At 48.6% G+C, this 16,156-nt stretch overlaps 2 protein-coding genes across 3 annotated transcripts in view; both read left to right on the plus strand.

The window, feature by feature from the left end:
* The window catches only part of ACAP2 (ArfGAP with coiled-coil, ankyrin repeat and PH domains 2), a 122,077-nt gene extending 116,332 nt beyond the window's left edge, over positions 1-5,745 (plus strand). The window contains exon 22 of one of the 2 annotated variants that reach the window (XM_084638963.1): positions 959-5,745. In XM_084638963.1, coding sequence (XP_084495089.1) covers positions 959-1,062 — 104 coding nt within the window. In that variant the 3' untranslated portion in view covers positions 1,063-5,745. The remainder of the gene's footprint in view (positions 1-958) is intronic. The other variant, XM_084638962.1, reaches the window with a different exon arrangement.
* A 3,520-nt stretch (positions 5,746-9,265) lies between these two features.
* XXYLT1 (xyloside xylosyltransferase 1) overlaps positions 9,266-16,156 on the plus strand; it is a 102,342-nt gene continuing 95,451 nt past the window's right edge. Inside the window, exon 1 of the mRNA XM_084638964.1 lies at positions 9,266-9,667. Coding sequence (XP_084495090.1) covers positions 9,302-9,667 — 366 coding nt within the window. The 5' untranslated portion in view covers positions 9,266-9,301. The remainder of the gene's footprint in view (positions 9,668-16,156) is intronic.

Below are 16,156 nucleotides of genomic sequence, written 5' to 3' on the forward strand. Positions count from 1 at the left end.
GTGAGAGAGGTAAACTTTTGGTTCCCCTCTTCTCTTATGATGTGCAACATATAATGGAGTTGTCAGACAGGGAACAGCAGTGTTTGGCCCCTGCATACTCCTTTCCCGACTTGGAAGGGGCAGGTTTTGGATGGCAGCATATTACCTGCTTCTGCAAGGCGTTCAGCACATGAATAAATTCCATGGAAATCAATGGCTGAAAATTGCTTAGCTGCTAGTGTAGACAAGACAGGAAGAGAGACCTGGAACAAATCTCCTTTCCATGCTCCACTGTCTATCAGCAAAATCATTTTCAGTACCCATTGAAGGGGGCTGGGTGACACTGCTGAAGAAACATTGTCAGCAATGGGTCATTGTCTTAGTGTAGAGAGACTCCCATTGCATTTAAAAATAAAACAAAATGCCATTTTACCTATTAAAATACTAAAGCACCAGCACTTGCAAACTTTAATTTCCTCAGTAATGTGGGAATGTGCTCTGCTCTTATACTGTTGCTTGCTAATAATTGTTATAGTATGGACTAGCTGGTTATGACATTTTTTCTTCATCCCTTATTTCTGCCATAGATCTACTTTCAAGAGAGCTGCTGACTTTTTCGTTTTTAAAATAATGATTTTATTCTGTATATATTAAACATGTTTTTCTTTTACATTGTTGTAAAATACTTGCATCTCTCCTTTCTAACTCTGAACTTTCCTCTGTGTGGCTGCCTTTGAGGTGCTATTTCCAGGTATAATTTGGCTTCGTTTAATTTGCTTTTACAGAGTGTGCATGTAGTCAACCAGTCTGTCACCTTTCGTGTCACCCATTTTATACCATATATGAAAAATCTGTTCTACAAACATATAAATGTTATGCAGTAAGGACTAGGAGATTTGTGAGATGATGCATGGTGTTAGCCATCATGGTAAATATTTTAGAAATATTTTCCTAATTTATTTTTTTTTCTTCTACCCAGGAGATGAAACTTACCAGGACATTTTTCGTGATTTTTCTCAAATGGCGTCCAATAATCCAGAGAAGCTAAACCGTTTTCAGCAATCAGATTCACAGAAGTCTTGAGTGTCTAAGAAGAAAAAGAACTAAACCTGGTTCTTTTCTAATGCTTCTAGAGCAGCAGTCTTTATTTTTTTAAACTGCTTTCATTATGTGTGTTTTGTGATATATTTGGTAGTCTGGATTGAGTGAGCACTCTAGTGCACCCTTAGGCTGGGTGGGAGGTGTAATTTGCTGCATGTGATTCAGGGTGAATACTGCAGCAGCTGGAGATGAGCTGTTTTAGCAAGGGATACTGCCTCTGATTGGAGAGAGTTTTTTGTTTTGCCATGTGGAGGCAGGATTAGGTTGAGTCACACTCAAGGCTGGCGGAAGCTGGGAGCGTTGCAGAACTCCTCCTCTGTCAGTGGTGTGGGATGACCAGATCCTCACTGCTCATGGGCAGTCGCTAGCAGCACAATTTCCCCATGCCTCCCGTTCTGCCTAGCTGTAACCCTACAGCTCCTATCTCTTCAGGCAAGGACCAGCTTGCCTTTTCCCTCTCCAGTCTGTTTGGATGGGAAAGCTGGTGATCACCTGCCTGAACTCCCCTTCTGTACATCTGCCCATGACACACACACACACACACGATCCTCCATCTCCTCTGCCCGGTGTGCTACTAACACAGGAAATGATGATGACGTTGCAGGCTCTTCCACAGCTGACTCCTTCTAACCAGTGCAGGCCATGAGGCCAGTGACTGCTGTCCTGTCGCTGTACGTATGTATTCTGGAGGACCACATGTCAGAAAAGCAGCAACTTCCCTATTTTACTATAAGACTTGTTGTGAACAAAGTTGCTTGTTTGATTGATTCTCTGTGGAACTTTCCCTTTGGAGTAAATTTGATCCCCTAATGCCATCAAGTTTTGTTTTTAATGCGTTAAACTGACTGACATCAAAATGCATCTCAAAAGCTGGAATTAGGGAGCAGAAAATAAATAGTGAGCCAAGCAGAACATTAACATAGGACAGGCATACCAATGAAAGGTTGCCTCTCCTGCCAAGCTGTTGTCAGGATTGTTCCCAATAAAGAAATATTAAAACACTCACAAGTTATGCAGCTGTCCTACACTCGGGGCAATCAATCCTTTTTGCCAGAGCCTGCCATAATATAATCTGTGTACTGGCTCTCTAAAATAGGGCATGTAGTAGAAAACCTGGAAGTCTTACTGTACGGCTGCTCTAAAAAAAGAATATAATCAGAAGTGGTATTCTGTTGGCAGCAACCAGAACTTTTCAGTGGGCTCCACCCTGTGTTCTGTTGATGTGCGCAGGCACATGATGTATAAAAGTAAAGATTTATCTGTGTATTTATAGTAGATAGCATATAGATAGATAGATAATATACATCTGAGCCCCAGAAGCATCACAGACTTTTAGTTATTGGTCCTCCATTTGCTGGCACTTTGAACAGTGTAAGAAGGATTTCTAGGTAGGCCTTCCAAACTACTGCAGATTTCCTGTAATCTTCGTCATCTATTCAGAACAATATACTATACTGCTGCTAAAATTTACTTTGGAAATAAGTGAGATTTAAAAACATTAGCTTGTTACAATGCAGATACAGAAGGGGCTTTCTAAATTTATGTAAATGTCTGATAAAATTAAGTTTTCCAGGCATGTTACATTTCAGAGAGTTTTTTAAATATTTATTCTTGTGCATTCAATAGCTAATCAAAAATAAAATATATGAAAAATTTTTAATACCAGAATAAGATCTTCATGCTATAGAAAGTGTCCAATAGGTTATTGTGGTAAATGGGTGAATTTTACAGTCTCATCATTGCTTTATTTGTAGCCTAATTACTTGAAGCAAAGTAAATTGTGCCCATTTTAACTGCATTGATTTTTGGAGAGTAATACATTTGCGGTTACTGCTTACAAATGAGTTTCATAAGCTTTTTTAATAGGAATTGGTTCCTGGAGAACGATTGGGTGCTCTCTGATTTGTCTGCTTAAATAGCATTCTATCTTGAGTAAGTTAGAGCTTAGAGAGTAGAAGCTTCCACACGTAGAGTTGGGACGCTGTGTAAGATACGCCCATTATAGAATACTCATTTCAGATACACAGTTTTGTCTAGATGCCTTGTCCTCTTGCGTTACAAATAATGCTTGGTGTACAGTGAGAGTGACTGTACAGAAAAGCTGCCTGAAGCTTCAGGGCACAATCACTGTCTTTATTCCGTAGTGCTGAAAGATATTGGAAGTCTCTCCTCTGAGATGCCCCATGCCATATCTCCACCTTTGTGACCATTGCAACATTTCCTTCCCAGTCACTCAGGGCTGCTGCTTAAACTTGCAAAAGGGTTCCCTATAAAGCACAGCTCTTTCTCTGTAGCTGTGTGGAGCCCCTGCTGCGTTCCCAGCTCTCGCCAGTCAGGGGAGTGAGTGACCCAGCTTTTGATACTGTGATTATGCTAAATTGTAGAATCTGCTTGGATTGTTTGTCAGTGCGTGATTGTATTCGAGTGCTCTGACAGAAGACCTAGAGTTTGTAAAAACTTGAAGTCGTTTTGGCAGCCCAGGCTAGGAGGGGTAGTTCCTTGGCCTGGTATGTGCGCTGAGATGTGCAGTGTAATGTGCGTTCACCAGAAGAGCATTGTTGTGATCATCGACACACTGACAAAAATGGACATGCCGTGAAGCTATCTGGTGTGTAGCAAGATCAAGTGTTCAGTTTGCAGGACGAAGTATAGTTGACCCCCCTGGCTTTAGAGACGGTGCTTGATGGGCAAATCTGTAACTCATGTGTTGCTGTTTTGCTTAGTAGTATTAGGAAATTCCCACTCCTGCTGCGAGGTAAATCTGAATATAACTTGAATAGTGTGCATGAAGTAAGACTCTGTTGGGCTTTAGTATCTGCTGAGCCATGTGCCAAGTACTGGGAAAGTTTAGTTCCAGTTCATATTTTCACCTATGTGTAAAATACAACTGGCCTTAACTTGTGGAGAAGGCAGCAGTATTTTCTTAACACAGTTTAAAATAAATTGATCATTTATTTTAGGCTTTTATTATCTTTATCCTAGCCAGGGCCAGATGTGCAGAAAGACTTTTGGAATGAGTAAATATGGAAAAGCACATAATACATTTTAGCATACTTTTGGACATGATTTATGTAGGTTACCTGCTGGTTAAAATTTTGGCTATAATGTTTCATTACAATCTGTACTTGTTTTTAAGGCTTCCTGTTTTCTGTTACTTTGGGTACAATGCTTATATATTCAGGTATTTCTGTACTCTGCTGAATTTTATACTATTTGACATATTGAAATTGCTATCCTTTTCCTTAAGTTTGAGTGAATCCAGTAGGTGGTGGAAGTCTTGCTTTGCTTTCACTCATGTTGCAGTTGGAACATGCACATCAGTTCATTAATACAGGGTAGAATTTAGTTTCCTCACCTGCGCAATTGGGACCTAATCTCAACCTCATCGAAATCAGCGGGAGCCTTCCCATTGACTTCACTGAACTCAGATTATGCTCTTAACGATTTATAATGTTCATGGTATGTTGGAAGATAACTGTCTGTATCTTTCACTTGTAGGGATTCATTTTCACTTGCTTTACATGTAGACAGGGCTGACCCCTCCAAGTGCTGTTGATTTATCAGTAAATTCTCCATGTAAAACGGAGTGTCTTTCTCTCATTCTGAATCATGACTTGTACCCACAGCATGTTGTTTGATGTATAGCAATTATATGTAAGCACTGGTGCAAGGGATACATGAGAACTAGAAGAAGTGTAACATTTGCTATAATGTTTTCAGTGTGTAGACAGCTGCTGGGAAGCAGGGAAATACTGTTTTTTAACAAACGTGCATGTGAAGCATGCATTTTAATAATCTCTGAATGGCACAGAGAACATAAAAGGACCATTTCATGGAATTCCAAATGTACAAATGCCTTGAGTCCAAGGCACGAGTATTTGTATATCAGAAGGATTAGAACTGATGATTAAGATACTGAAAGCATTTTAAAAGCCAATTCTGAAAATATCCACTATCCATCCACTTACAGATAGGAAAAGAATGTTTTCCCCAGTTTAATACAATGCCATGGTTGATGCTCCTTTGCACAGAGTTCTGCCTGACACACACGTGTCTCGGTATAGGTATCTGTTTGTACAAATGGGCACTTTTTTAAAACAGTCAGCCAACTATGTACAGACACGATGGGGGGAGGAGATGAATGTACTTTTTTATTTGCATTTTCCCCCTTCACCATTCTTTCTTTACCTTTCTGCGTACTGTATTTCTTCTCTCTTTTCCCATGGAAGGAGATGGTAAAGAAGGAAAATTCCCACTTGATTTTTATCCTCAGATCAGAATTTTTCCCATGTTATGATAGTAATTACTGAGGAATCAAACCATGTTTCCTCAAACTGGATGGTTATTCTGTTTGGAGTGATAAATGACTTTCTGTACCTATCCCTAAGTACATCTTTACTAGACAGTGGTTTTGAACCAGTCCAGTAGTAAATTGTTGTGATTTTTTTTTTTTGGTTTTCCTAAATGCATAATTGGAAAGAATGTATAACCAGTCCTACTTTGCATTTAATAAAAAGTCTATAGACTTTGTATCAGAAACTTGAATGTAGTTTTATTGTAGTTTCATTGTAAATGAAGAAAAATACATTATCTTAATAGTTACTCTATGTACATTATGTAAGAACTGTAAATACTATACTTGAATAAAGACTTTGTATGCTGCAAAATCCTGGTGAAATGTGTACAGCTGTCAAGGCTTTGCCACACTCTTAGAACTAAAAGTTAATACAGCTTAAAGCAAGTAGCCTTCAACTGCTAGTTTGGTTGTGAGCTACACCTACCCTTGGCATACTGCATTTGTGAGTAAAAGTTCAGCAATGGCAGGTGCTTTGGCAGAGTAACGCTTCCAATCACTGCGTTGGGAAGGAGCCTCTCCTGCAGAGCTTTGGAATTTTGCAGAAGGAAAATTCAAATTCTTAACTGCTCAAATCATCCCAGTTTGCAGTTTTTCTAAAGTTTCAATTTAAAGAGCAGATTATTTCTGATGGATTTTGAAAGTAGTAGTCCAGACTGATGCAGAGGTGGAACAAGTGTTGCAGCCAATCTGAAACAAAACGGGGAAGAATCCTCCCAGACACACTATAGGTGGGGCTGGTAGCGCTGCCTATTATTCAAGTTGCCTAACACTTCCCATTATAAGACCCTCTTCTCTGTTTAAAATTTTACCAAAATGTAACTTGGCTGAAATTTTCCATGTCAGGTGTGACACGTTCGGTCACAGAGACCCCCTTGGGACTGTCACCTGATGTGCTGAGAATACCTCTGAGCCCGTTTCCCCTGGTAGCTTGGGACTCCAGAACCCTGTCTTGTTGAGCCAGACACACAAGCCTGATGCAACACAGACCCAGGGTCTGAACCACATGCCCCAAAGTTGCAGGCTTAATTGCAAACAGCTTAGCAACTGCTGCTGTCTCTAGCACCCAGACACCCAGCTCCCAATGGGATCCAAACCCCAAATAAATCTGTTTTACTCTGTATAAAGCTTATACAAGGTAAACTCATAAATTGTCCGCCCTCTATAATGCTGATAGAGAGAGATGCACAGCTGTTTGCTCCCCTAGGTATTAATTACTTATTCTGGGTGAATTAATAAATAAAAGTGATTTTATTAAGTATAAAAAGTAGGATTTAAGTGGTTTCAAGAAATAACAGAACAAAGTAAGTTACCAAGCAAAGTAAAACAAAACACGCAAGTCTAAGCCTAATACAGTAGGAAACTGAATACAGGTAAATCTCATCCTCAGATGTTTCAGTAAGCTTCTTTCACAGACTAGACTCCTTCCTAGTATGGGCCCAGTCCTTTTCAGTCCAATGTCGCTTATGGCCTGGGTCCAGGAATCTCTTACTCCCGTAGTTACAGACCTTTGTTCCAGTTTCTTTCAGGCATCTCTTTGGGGTGTGGAGAGGCCATCTCTTGAGCCAGCTGAAGACAAAATGCAGAGGCTTCCAGGGCCTTATATTCTCTCTTGGGGGCGGAAACCCCTTTGTTCGTCTGTGGAAAATAACTGCAACAAGATGGAGTTTGTAGCCACCTGGGCAAGTCATGTCCATGAATGATTCAGCTTTTTGCAGGCCAATGCCATTATTTACATGTTAGTTTGAACGTTCCCAGGAAAGCTCAGGTGTGGACTGGCGTCTCCCAAAGTCCATTGTCAGTTAAGTGTTTCTTGATTGGGCACTTACTGAGAATAGCCCTTTCTCAAGAATAACAGCCGTGTTAGTCTGTATTCGCAAAAAGAAAAGGAGTACTTGTGGCACCTTAGAGACTAACCAATTTATTAGAGCGAGCTGTAGCTCATGAAAGCTTATGCTCTAATAAATTGGTTAGTCTCTAAGGTGCCACAAGTACTCCTTTTCTTTCTCAAGAAGCTGACCAAATGCTTCACTGAGGCTACTTAGAATCAAACACATTGCGATACAAGTACATAGTCAATATTCATAACTTCAAATACAAAAATGATACATACAGCATAATCATAACCAGCAAATTACCTTAGTCTACCTCCTTTGTACAAGATTTGGGGCAACTATAGGACCTCGGTTGCACCAATGATCTATACGGTCACAGTTCATGTCAATAACATCACACCAGATATCTGCCTCATAATGATTTCTTTTTTTAAATTCAGTCCATACAGTTGGGTTGTTTCTGAGAAAAAAGCTAGAGGAAAACATTGTTTTGCCAATGTTACAAAATTCTTGATCTTTTCTTTGAAATGCTCCCGCACCCTGATGCTTTGGATTAGGGAGCTGAAATTTGACAGTGGAGGGGGTCTTTGTGTGAGGGATGTGCCTTTTGTCTTCCCCGTGAAAATCTGCCCAAATTGGGCCAAGTTATAAGGCTCTGAAAAATGGCAGGTGTCACGTACTCAGCAGACTTCTTTGATCTTTTGATAGCAGAAACCTCTGAAGATTGTGCCCTTGCTGAGCCTGCTGGAGTATCCCACAGCTCCTAGTGCTGACCAGTGTGCACGCTCCAGGGTCAGAGAGGCCCTGAATATGCTCCTGTAGGGTGGATTTGATTTAAATCCTGATTTAAATCACTAGTCAGGAAGACTATTTCATTATGGATTTCTACATAAAAGCACATTCTTGTTGGTGGTTTTAACCTTAATGCATATTCTTCACAGCTCAGATGTAGGTGTCATTTTCAGAAGGTACATGCTATACAATTTTGAAGTGATTTATTCTGAAAACTTTTCAGATGAGTGTTACAGCTATATCACAAAACGTATGATTGTTTGGTTAGGTCATTTACCAAAGGTATTTGAAGCAGATATTTATGAAGTCACGGGGAGGTGAACTATCATTAATAGCTGGAGGATTTTCTGTCCAGGCTGTCTTAGGAGGAGAACCTCACCAGACAAACATTTCGGTTGTTTTTTTTTAACTACAGCAACATTATGTATTCTGGATTTTTTTTTTCTTCAAGAGCAAACGCTATTTTAACAGAACAAGCCTATGCGGTTTTGAATTTAGTTAAACATTCGCGTTTTTTCAAATCCGTTCGTAGGGGGAAGCGGGGCGGGCCGCGGACGGACGCTCGGCCGGGGCCTGGGGCCTGGCTGGGGCCGGGGCCGGGGCCGGGGCTGGGGCCTGGCCGGGGCCGGGGCCTGGCGCCGCGGGAACGGGCCCACAGGTTGGGGCGGCGTTTCCCGCCTTGACTCTCCAGCCCTCGCCCGCCCAGGGGGCCGGGTGCGTTCACCCTTCGCCGGTCGCGCCTGAGCTGACTCCGCGGGGGCTGCAGGCCCCTTCCCGCCCAACGAGCTCCTCTCGCGCCCCTGCGCTTTCCCGCCCCGGCTGCGCGGGGGGCACCGGGCGCGGCAGAGCCGGGGCGGCCGGGTTCCTCGCGCTCCAGCCCCCGCGGGAGCCGGAGGCCGGGACGCTTCCGACCCCCGCCCGGGGCGAGGCGCTGGGGCCGGGGCCCGCCGCGGGACCGGGGGCAGGTCGGTTCCTGCAGCCGGGGGGGCGGAGCCGGGGGGGGCGGCTGCTGCTTTCCGAGGGACAGCCCCGAGCCTGGGGCTTTTTCCCTAGAGGCTCCCGGGCCCGGCCCCGTGTCCGGCGAGCTCCGGCCGGGCTCTCCCGCCCCCCGCCCCGCCCCGCGACCCACCGAGCTCCGCCCGGCCCCACGTGGCTCGGAGGCGGGGCCGCTCCCCGCGCAGCCCGGCGGCCTCCGGAGCGCCCGGCCCGGCCCGACCCGGCCCGGCCCGTGCGCGCCGCCATGGCCCGGCTGGGCGCCCTGCGCCCCCCGCCCTGCGCGCTGCTGCTGCTGCTGCTGGGCGCCGCGCTGGGCGTCTGCGCCTTCTTGGGCCTGGGCGCGGGGCGCGGGCCCCTCCCCGGCGCCCCCCCGGGCCCGCGCCCGGCCCCGGCCCCCGCCCGCCTCCACCTGCTGCTGATGTTCACCAAGGCGGCGCGGGGCTCGGCGCTGCAGGCCCGCGCCCAGGCTGCGCTGCGCTCCCTGCTGCGCCGCGCGCGCCTCCCGCCGGGCCAGGCGCTGCACCTGCACTTCGTGAGCGAGCCGCGCAGCCGCCGGATCGCCCGCGGCCTGCTGCGCCCGCTGCTGCCCGGCCTCCCCTTCCGCTGCCAGGTAGCGCGGGGCGCGGGGGGCGCGGGGCACTGAGGCTCTGCCGGGCGCGGGGCGCTGGGGGGCACCGGGCACTGAGGCGGGATGGCTGTGCCGGGCACAGGGCGCTGGGGTGGTACCGGGCACTGAGGCGGGATGGCTGTGCCGGGCACAGGGCGCTGGGGGGCACCGGGCACTGAGGCGGGATGGCTGTGCCGGGCACAGGGCGCTGGGGGGCACCGGGCACTGAGGCGGGATGGCTGTGCCGGGCACAGGGCGCTGGGGGGCACCGGGCACTGAGGCGGGATGGCTGTGCCGGGCACAGGGCACTGGGTGGCACCGGGCACTGAGGCAGGATGGCTGTGCCGGGCACAGGGCGCTGGGGTGGCACCGGGCACTGAGGCAGGATGGCTGTGCCGGGCACAGGGCACTGGGTGGCACCGGGCACTGAGGCAGGATGGCTGTGCCGGGCACCGGGCGCTGGGGGGCACCGGGCACTGAGGCAGGATGGCTGTGCCGGGCACAGGGCGCTGGGGTGGTACCGGGCACTGAGGCGGGATGGCTGTGCCGGGCACCGGGCGCTGGGGGGCACCGGGCACTGAGGCAGGATGGCTGTGCCGGGCACCGGGCGCTGGGGGGCACCGGGCACTGAGGCGGGATGGCTGTGCCGGGCACAGGGCGCTGGGGTGGTACCGGGCACTGAGGCGGGATGGCTGTGCCGGGCACAGGGCGCTGGGGGGCACCGGGCACTGAGGCAGGATGGCTGTGCCGGGCACAGGGCGCTGGGGTGGCACCGGGCACTGAGGCGGGATGGCTGTGCTGAGCGCAGGGCGCTGGGGGGCACCGGGCGCTGGGGTGTGACGTCTGTGCCGGGCACAGGGCGCTGGGGGGCACCGGGCACTGAGGCGGGATGGCTGTGCCGGGCACAGGGCGCTGGGGGGCACCGGGCACTGAGGCGGGATGGCTGTGCCGGGCGCAGGGCGCTGGGGGGCACCGGGCACTGAGGCGGGATGGCTGTGCCGGGCACCGGGCGCTGGGGGGCACCGGGCACTGAGGCGGGATGGCTGTGCCGGGCACAGGGCGCTGGGGGGCACTGGGCACTGAGGCGGGATGGCTGTGCTGAGCGCAGGGCGCTGGGGTGGCCTGGGCCAGCCCTGCCCGGGCACCCGAGGGCTGGTACCCGCAGTCCGTTCCATGGGACTGTGCACCCCTCTTGGCAGATCCCCAGGAGCCAGCGCCCTGCCACTCTCCCACCCCAGGGCTTAGTCCCAGGTTCTTTGTCAGAGGGGCTGTCCGAAAGGGACAGGTGCCAGCTGCACGAGGGGATGGTGCTGCACACCCAATAACGAGCGACTATGCAGAGACCTTGTCTATCGAGAAGTCTTCTCCTGAGTCCCAGCCAGGGAGTGGGTGGGTCAGGCAGAGCAGGAGGGCTACTATCCCTTGGCTTTTTATTCATGTAACTTGGAAGTTTTATGTTATCCTTATAAATGTTGAATCCCCCTTTTAAATCTTTTAGCGCTCTGGTCTCATGTGGCAGTGAGTCCCACAAGTTAATTCTGTGCCACAGAAAACATTTGATTTGAGTTTTAAATATGTTGTCTTTTAGTTTCTTTGGGTGGCCTGTGAGGGGCTGTTCCCCTTATGGAAATGCTGGCACCTGGGGAACCTCTCTGCCAGTTTCAGGCCCCACCTGGATTGCTTCTAATGCCTGGCCCTCTCCTGCAGTGATCGGAAGGACTCCTGGGGCTGCTAGAACTGCCTGGCTGCCTAGCCTGAGGCTTTCTCACGCTGTGGTTGCTGGGCCCTGTCTGCTGGCGACGCACCTTGTGTCCACGCTCAGATGTGCTCCCCGCAGCACATGGGATTCGCCCCAGCATGTAGGCCGGACTCTCTCTGAGCAGGCCTAGCCACTGGGCAGGCTCCTTTCTGCCTGATACAGTGCCAGTGAGGCCTGGCTGCGGGGGACACATCCTCAGCCGTGCAAACGTTCCTCTTCCTGCCATCTCACATGCCTCAGCACCTGGGCTCTGCTTCCCGTGCCTGGACGCACAGGCCTCACGCTGACTGGAAGCCCCTGAGAGAGGACTCATCTCTTCTGAGACCTGTCTGATTCCTCCGCTGGGGGGCTGCTGCCTGCTCTCCCATCGTTTGGGTTCGTTGGAGCTTTGACCGGCAGCGCTGGGGCCGGCTCCGGCCTGCCTAAGGAGGGTGCCGTGCCTACAAGTGGAGTGCCCCAAGGGTCGGTCCTGGGGCCGGTTTTGTTCAATATCTTCATAAATGATCTGGAGGATGGTGTGGATTGCACTCTCAGCAAATTTGCGGATGATACTAAACTGGGAGGAGTGGTAGATACGCTGGAGGGGAGGGATAGGATACAGAAGGACCTAGACAAATTGGAGGATTGGGCCAAAAGAAATCTGATGAGGTTCAATAAGGATAAGTGCAGGGTCCTGCACTTAGGACGGAAGAACCCAATGCACAGCTACAGACTAGGGACCGAATGGCTAGGCAGCAGTTCTGCGGAAAAGGACCTAGGGGTGACAGTGGACGAGAAGCTGGATATGAGTCAGCAGTGTGCCCTTGTTGCCAAGAAGGCCAGTGGCATTTTGGAATGTATAAGTAGGGGCACAGCGAGCAGATCGAAGAATGTGATCGTTCCCCTCTATTCGACATTGGTGAGGCCTCATCTGGAGTACTGTGTCCAGTTTTGGGCCCCACACTTCAAGAAGGATGTGGATAAATTGGAGAGAGTCCAGCGAAGGGCAACAAAAATGATTAGGGGACTGGAACACATGAGTTATGAGGAGAGGCTGAGGGAACTGGGATTGTTTAGTCTGCAGAAGAGAAGAATGAGGGGGGATTTGATAGCTGCTTTCAACTACCTGAGAGGTGGTTCCAGAGAGGATGGTTCTAGACTATTCTCAGTGATGGAAGAGGACAGGACAAGGAGTAATGGTCTCAAGTTGCAGTGGGGGAGGTTTAGGTTGGATATTAGGAAAAACTTTTTCACTAAGAGGGTGGTGAAACACTGGAATGCGTTACCTAGGGAGGTGGTGGAATCTCCTTCCTTAGAGGTTTTTAAGGTCAGGCTTGACAAAGCCCTGGCTGGGATGATTTAACTGGGAATTGGTCCTGCTTCGAGCAGGGGGTTGGACTACATGACCTTCTGGGGTCCCTTCCAACCCTGATATGCTATGATTCTATGGTTTACCTCTCTCCATTGTGAAAATTAACCATTTATTCCTACCCATTGTTTCCTATCTTTTAACCAGTTACTGATCCATGAGACTTCTTGTCCCATGACTGCTTACATTGCTTAAGAGCCTTTGTCGAGGAACCTTGTCAAAGGCTTTCTGAAAGTCCAGGTATCCTATATCCACTGGATCATCCTTGTTCATGTTTGTTGACCCCCTCAGAGAATTCTAATAGATTGGTGAGCACGATTTCCCTTTACAAAAGCCATGTTGACTCTTTCACAACATATTGTGTTTATCTATGTGTCTGATAATTCTGTTCTTTACTGTAGTTTCAACCAGTTTGCCTGGTACTGAAGTTAGGCTTACCAGCCTCTAATTGGAGTCTTTTTTAAAAAGCAGTCACATTAGTTACCCTCCAGTCATCTGGCACAGAGGCCGATTTAAGCGATAGGTTACATACCAGTTAGTAGTAGTTCAATTTTATATTTGAGTTCCTTTAGAACTCTTGGGTGAATACCATCTCGTCCTACTTGTTGCTGTTTAATTTGTCATTTTGTTCCGAAACCTCCTCTATTGACACCTCAATCTGGGACAGTTTTTCAGACTTGTCTCCTAAAGTGAAAGGCTCAGGTGTGGGAATCTCCCTCTCATCCTCTGCAGCGAATACAGATGTAAAGAATTCATTTAGCTTTTCTGCAATGGCCTCAGGAGGCTTGTGGTCTGTCAAGATGCCAAGTGCTCCTCATAATGCAATCACAGCTCTGACAAGCTGGTTCGACTAATTCCTCCACCGGTCAGTACAGCTACCCAGCCCAGGGCATGCAGCTGGAGAGCATGCAGTTTATTTGCAGTGAGTGCTGCCCGCTCCCGGGGCAGAGTCAGTGCCCTGGCATGTTCTGTAACTCTGTACTTCCTGGGTTTCAGAAGTGTGAGTTAATGCAGCGTTAAGGGTGCCCCATGGCTTTTTGTGCTCTTCCACAACGTCGACAAGCACGGTTGACTGTCAGAGAATGGGCGCTCAGCGCTTCCTAGGAATCGGGCCCCTTCTGGTGCCTCCGGCTGATGGGTGAATACGCGGCTCGAGGGGAGAGGGGCAAAGCACAGCCTCATCAAATGTAAATGAGAACCGGCCTGATTTTCCTGTTTCATTCACTGGAGGATGAATGTGCTGGCTGACTTTGGGACACGATCAGTGCGTCAGTGCGTAAGGATCTTCCGGGGAGAAAACACCTGCTACTGAAGGGCTCTTTGATCTGGCGGAGAAAGGCAGAACTAGAACCAAGGGCTGGAAGCTGAAGCCAGACCAATGGAAATGAGTAATCTGGCACAGTGAGGGTAATTAGCCATTGGAACAAACTCCCCTGGGAAGTGGTGGATTCTCCAACTGTCTGTGACTTCAGACCCAGACTGGAGCCTTTCTGGAAGATGTTTTAGCCAAACCCAAGTTACTGGGCTCAGAGCAGGGGTGGCTGGGGACGTGCAAGGGCCTGTGCTCCACAGGAGGTCAGACGAAGGTCCGTTCTGGCCACACGCTCTGAGTCGGAACGTGGCTAGCTGTGGAATGGGCACAGAGCAGAAGCATGAACGTAAGTGCTCAGAGGTTCCAGGAAGCTGCTGTCGCAGTAGAGAGACTTTCTCTCTGTCCGTCACTTTAAATGGAAAGTTTCAAATGTATTTGAACAGTGGGGAATGCGCCTTCTTCTAATGAAATTAGAACGGAGCTGGTGAGATGTCATTCGCTCCTCTGATATTCCGAAAGCAAGATCCTCTTCTTTACAGACGCTTTTGGCTGAATAATTAATCATTGAGTAACCTGTGATCAAAGAATGCTGTTAGGAAATTACTACAGTTTGTTAAATCATTTTCCGTCTTGTTGGCTGGGGGCCCTGGGAACTGTAGATAGCTTTCAGCCCGCTCTGGCTGCTGAAAACACTGTGAAGAGGATAGTGGGGGATGCTGCATGCAGAGCCACCCGTCTGGACTCTGCTGACCTGGCTGGGTTCATGGGTCTGGAAAACATGGAGCAAGAGAGAGAGACTGCCGGGGAGTTTGACTTGCTCCTTGCGGGTGTCCAGCGCATGTTCCAGCTCCTTGACTGACATCTTAGCTAGGGCAGGGCCTTCCCTAAAGGATGAGTTGGGGGATGGTCATGCTGAGACTGAATCCCTGGGCTTTTGCACCTGATACTTGGGAATCCTGCATTCCTCAGCTACAGACGCAAAGCGCTGTAGTGCAAAAGGCAGCCGACTCCCCCTGTGGCTGTGGGCAAGCTGCCTGCACAGTACTGCAGCCCTTGCTCCTTTGACATGGGGTGAGTTCCCCTCCTCCCAGCCCTGGGTGCTGAGGTCCTTATCGATTCACAGATGGCAAGGCCAGCAGGGACCATTGTCATCATCTGACCTCCTGTACAGCACAGGTCAGAGAACTGCCCCACAAGAATGCCTAGAGCAGAGCATTCAGAAAAAAAATCCAGTCGTCATCATTTCATAAAAATCATAGACTTGTAGGATTGGAAGAGACCTCGAGAGGACATCTAGTCCAGTCCCCTGCACTCAAGGCAGAACTGAATATTATCTTTTAGACCACCTTTGACAGGTTTTTGTCTAACCTGCTCTTAAAAATCTCCAATGATGGAGACTCCACAACCTCCCTAGGCAATTTATTCCTGTGCTTAACCACCCTGACAGTTAGGAAGTTTTTCCTAATGTCCAACCTAAACCGCCCTTGCTGCAAGTTAAGCCCACTGCTTCTTGTCCTATCCTCAGAGGCTAAGAAAAACAATTTTTCTTCCTCCTCTTTGTAACAACCTTTTATGTACTTGAAAACTGTTATCCTGTCCCCCCTCAGGCTTCTCTTTTACAGACTAAACAAACCCAATTTTTTCAATCTTCCCTCATTGGTCATGTTTTCTAGACCTTTAATCATTTTTGTTGCTCTTCTCTGGACTTTCTCCAACTTGTCCACATCTTTCCTGAAATGTGGCACCCAGAACTGGACACAGTACTCCAGTTGAGGCCTAATCAGTGCGGAGTACAGCGGAAAAATTACTTCTCGTGTCTTGCTTACAACACTCTAGCTCTCAGAATGATGGGGGGGAGGGTTTTTTTTTTTTTGCAGCAGTGTTACACTGTTGACTCATATTTAGCTTGTGATTCACTATGACCCCCAGATCCCTTTCTGCAGTACTCCTACCTAGGCAGTCATTTCCCATTTTGTGTGTGTGCAACTGATTGTTCCTGCCTAAGTGGAGTACTTTGCATTTGTCCCTATTGAATTTCATCCTATTTACTTCAGACCATTTCTCCAGTTTATC

This window comes from Lepidochelys olivacea, assembly GCF_965140295.1.
Source record: "Lepidochelys olivacea isolate rLepOli2 genome assembly, chromosome: 9".
Taxonomy (NCBI): domain Eukaryota; kingdom Metazoa; phylum Chordata; order Testudines; family Cheloniidae; genus Lepidochelys; species Lepidochelys olivacea.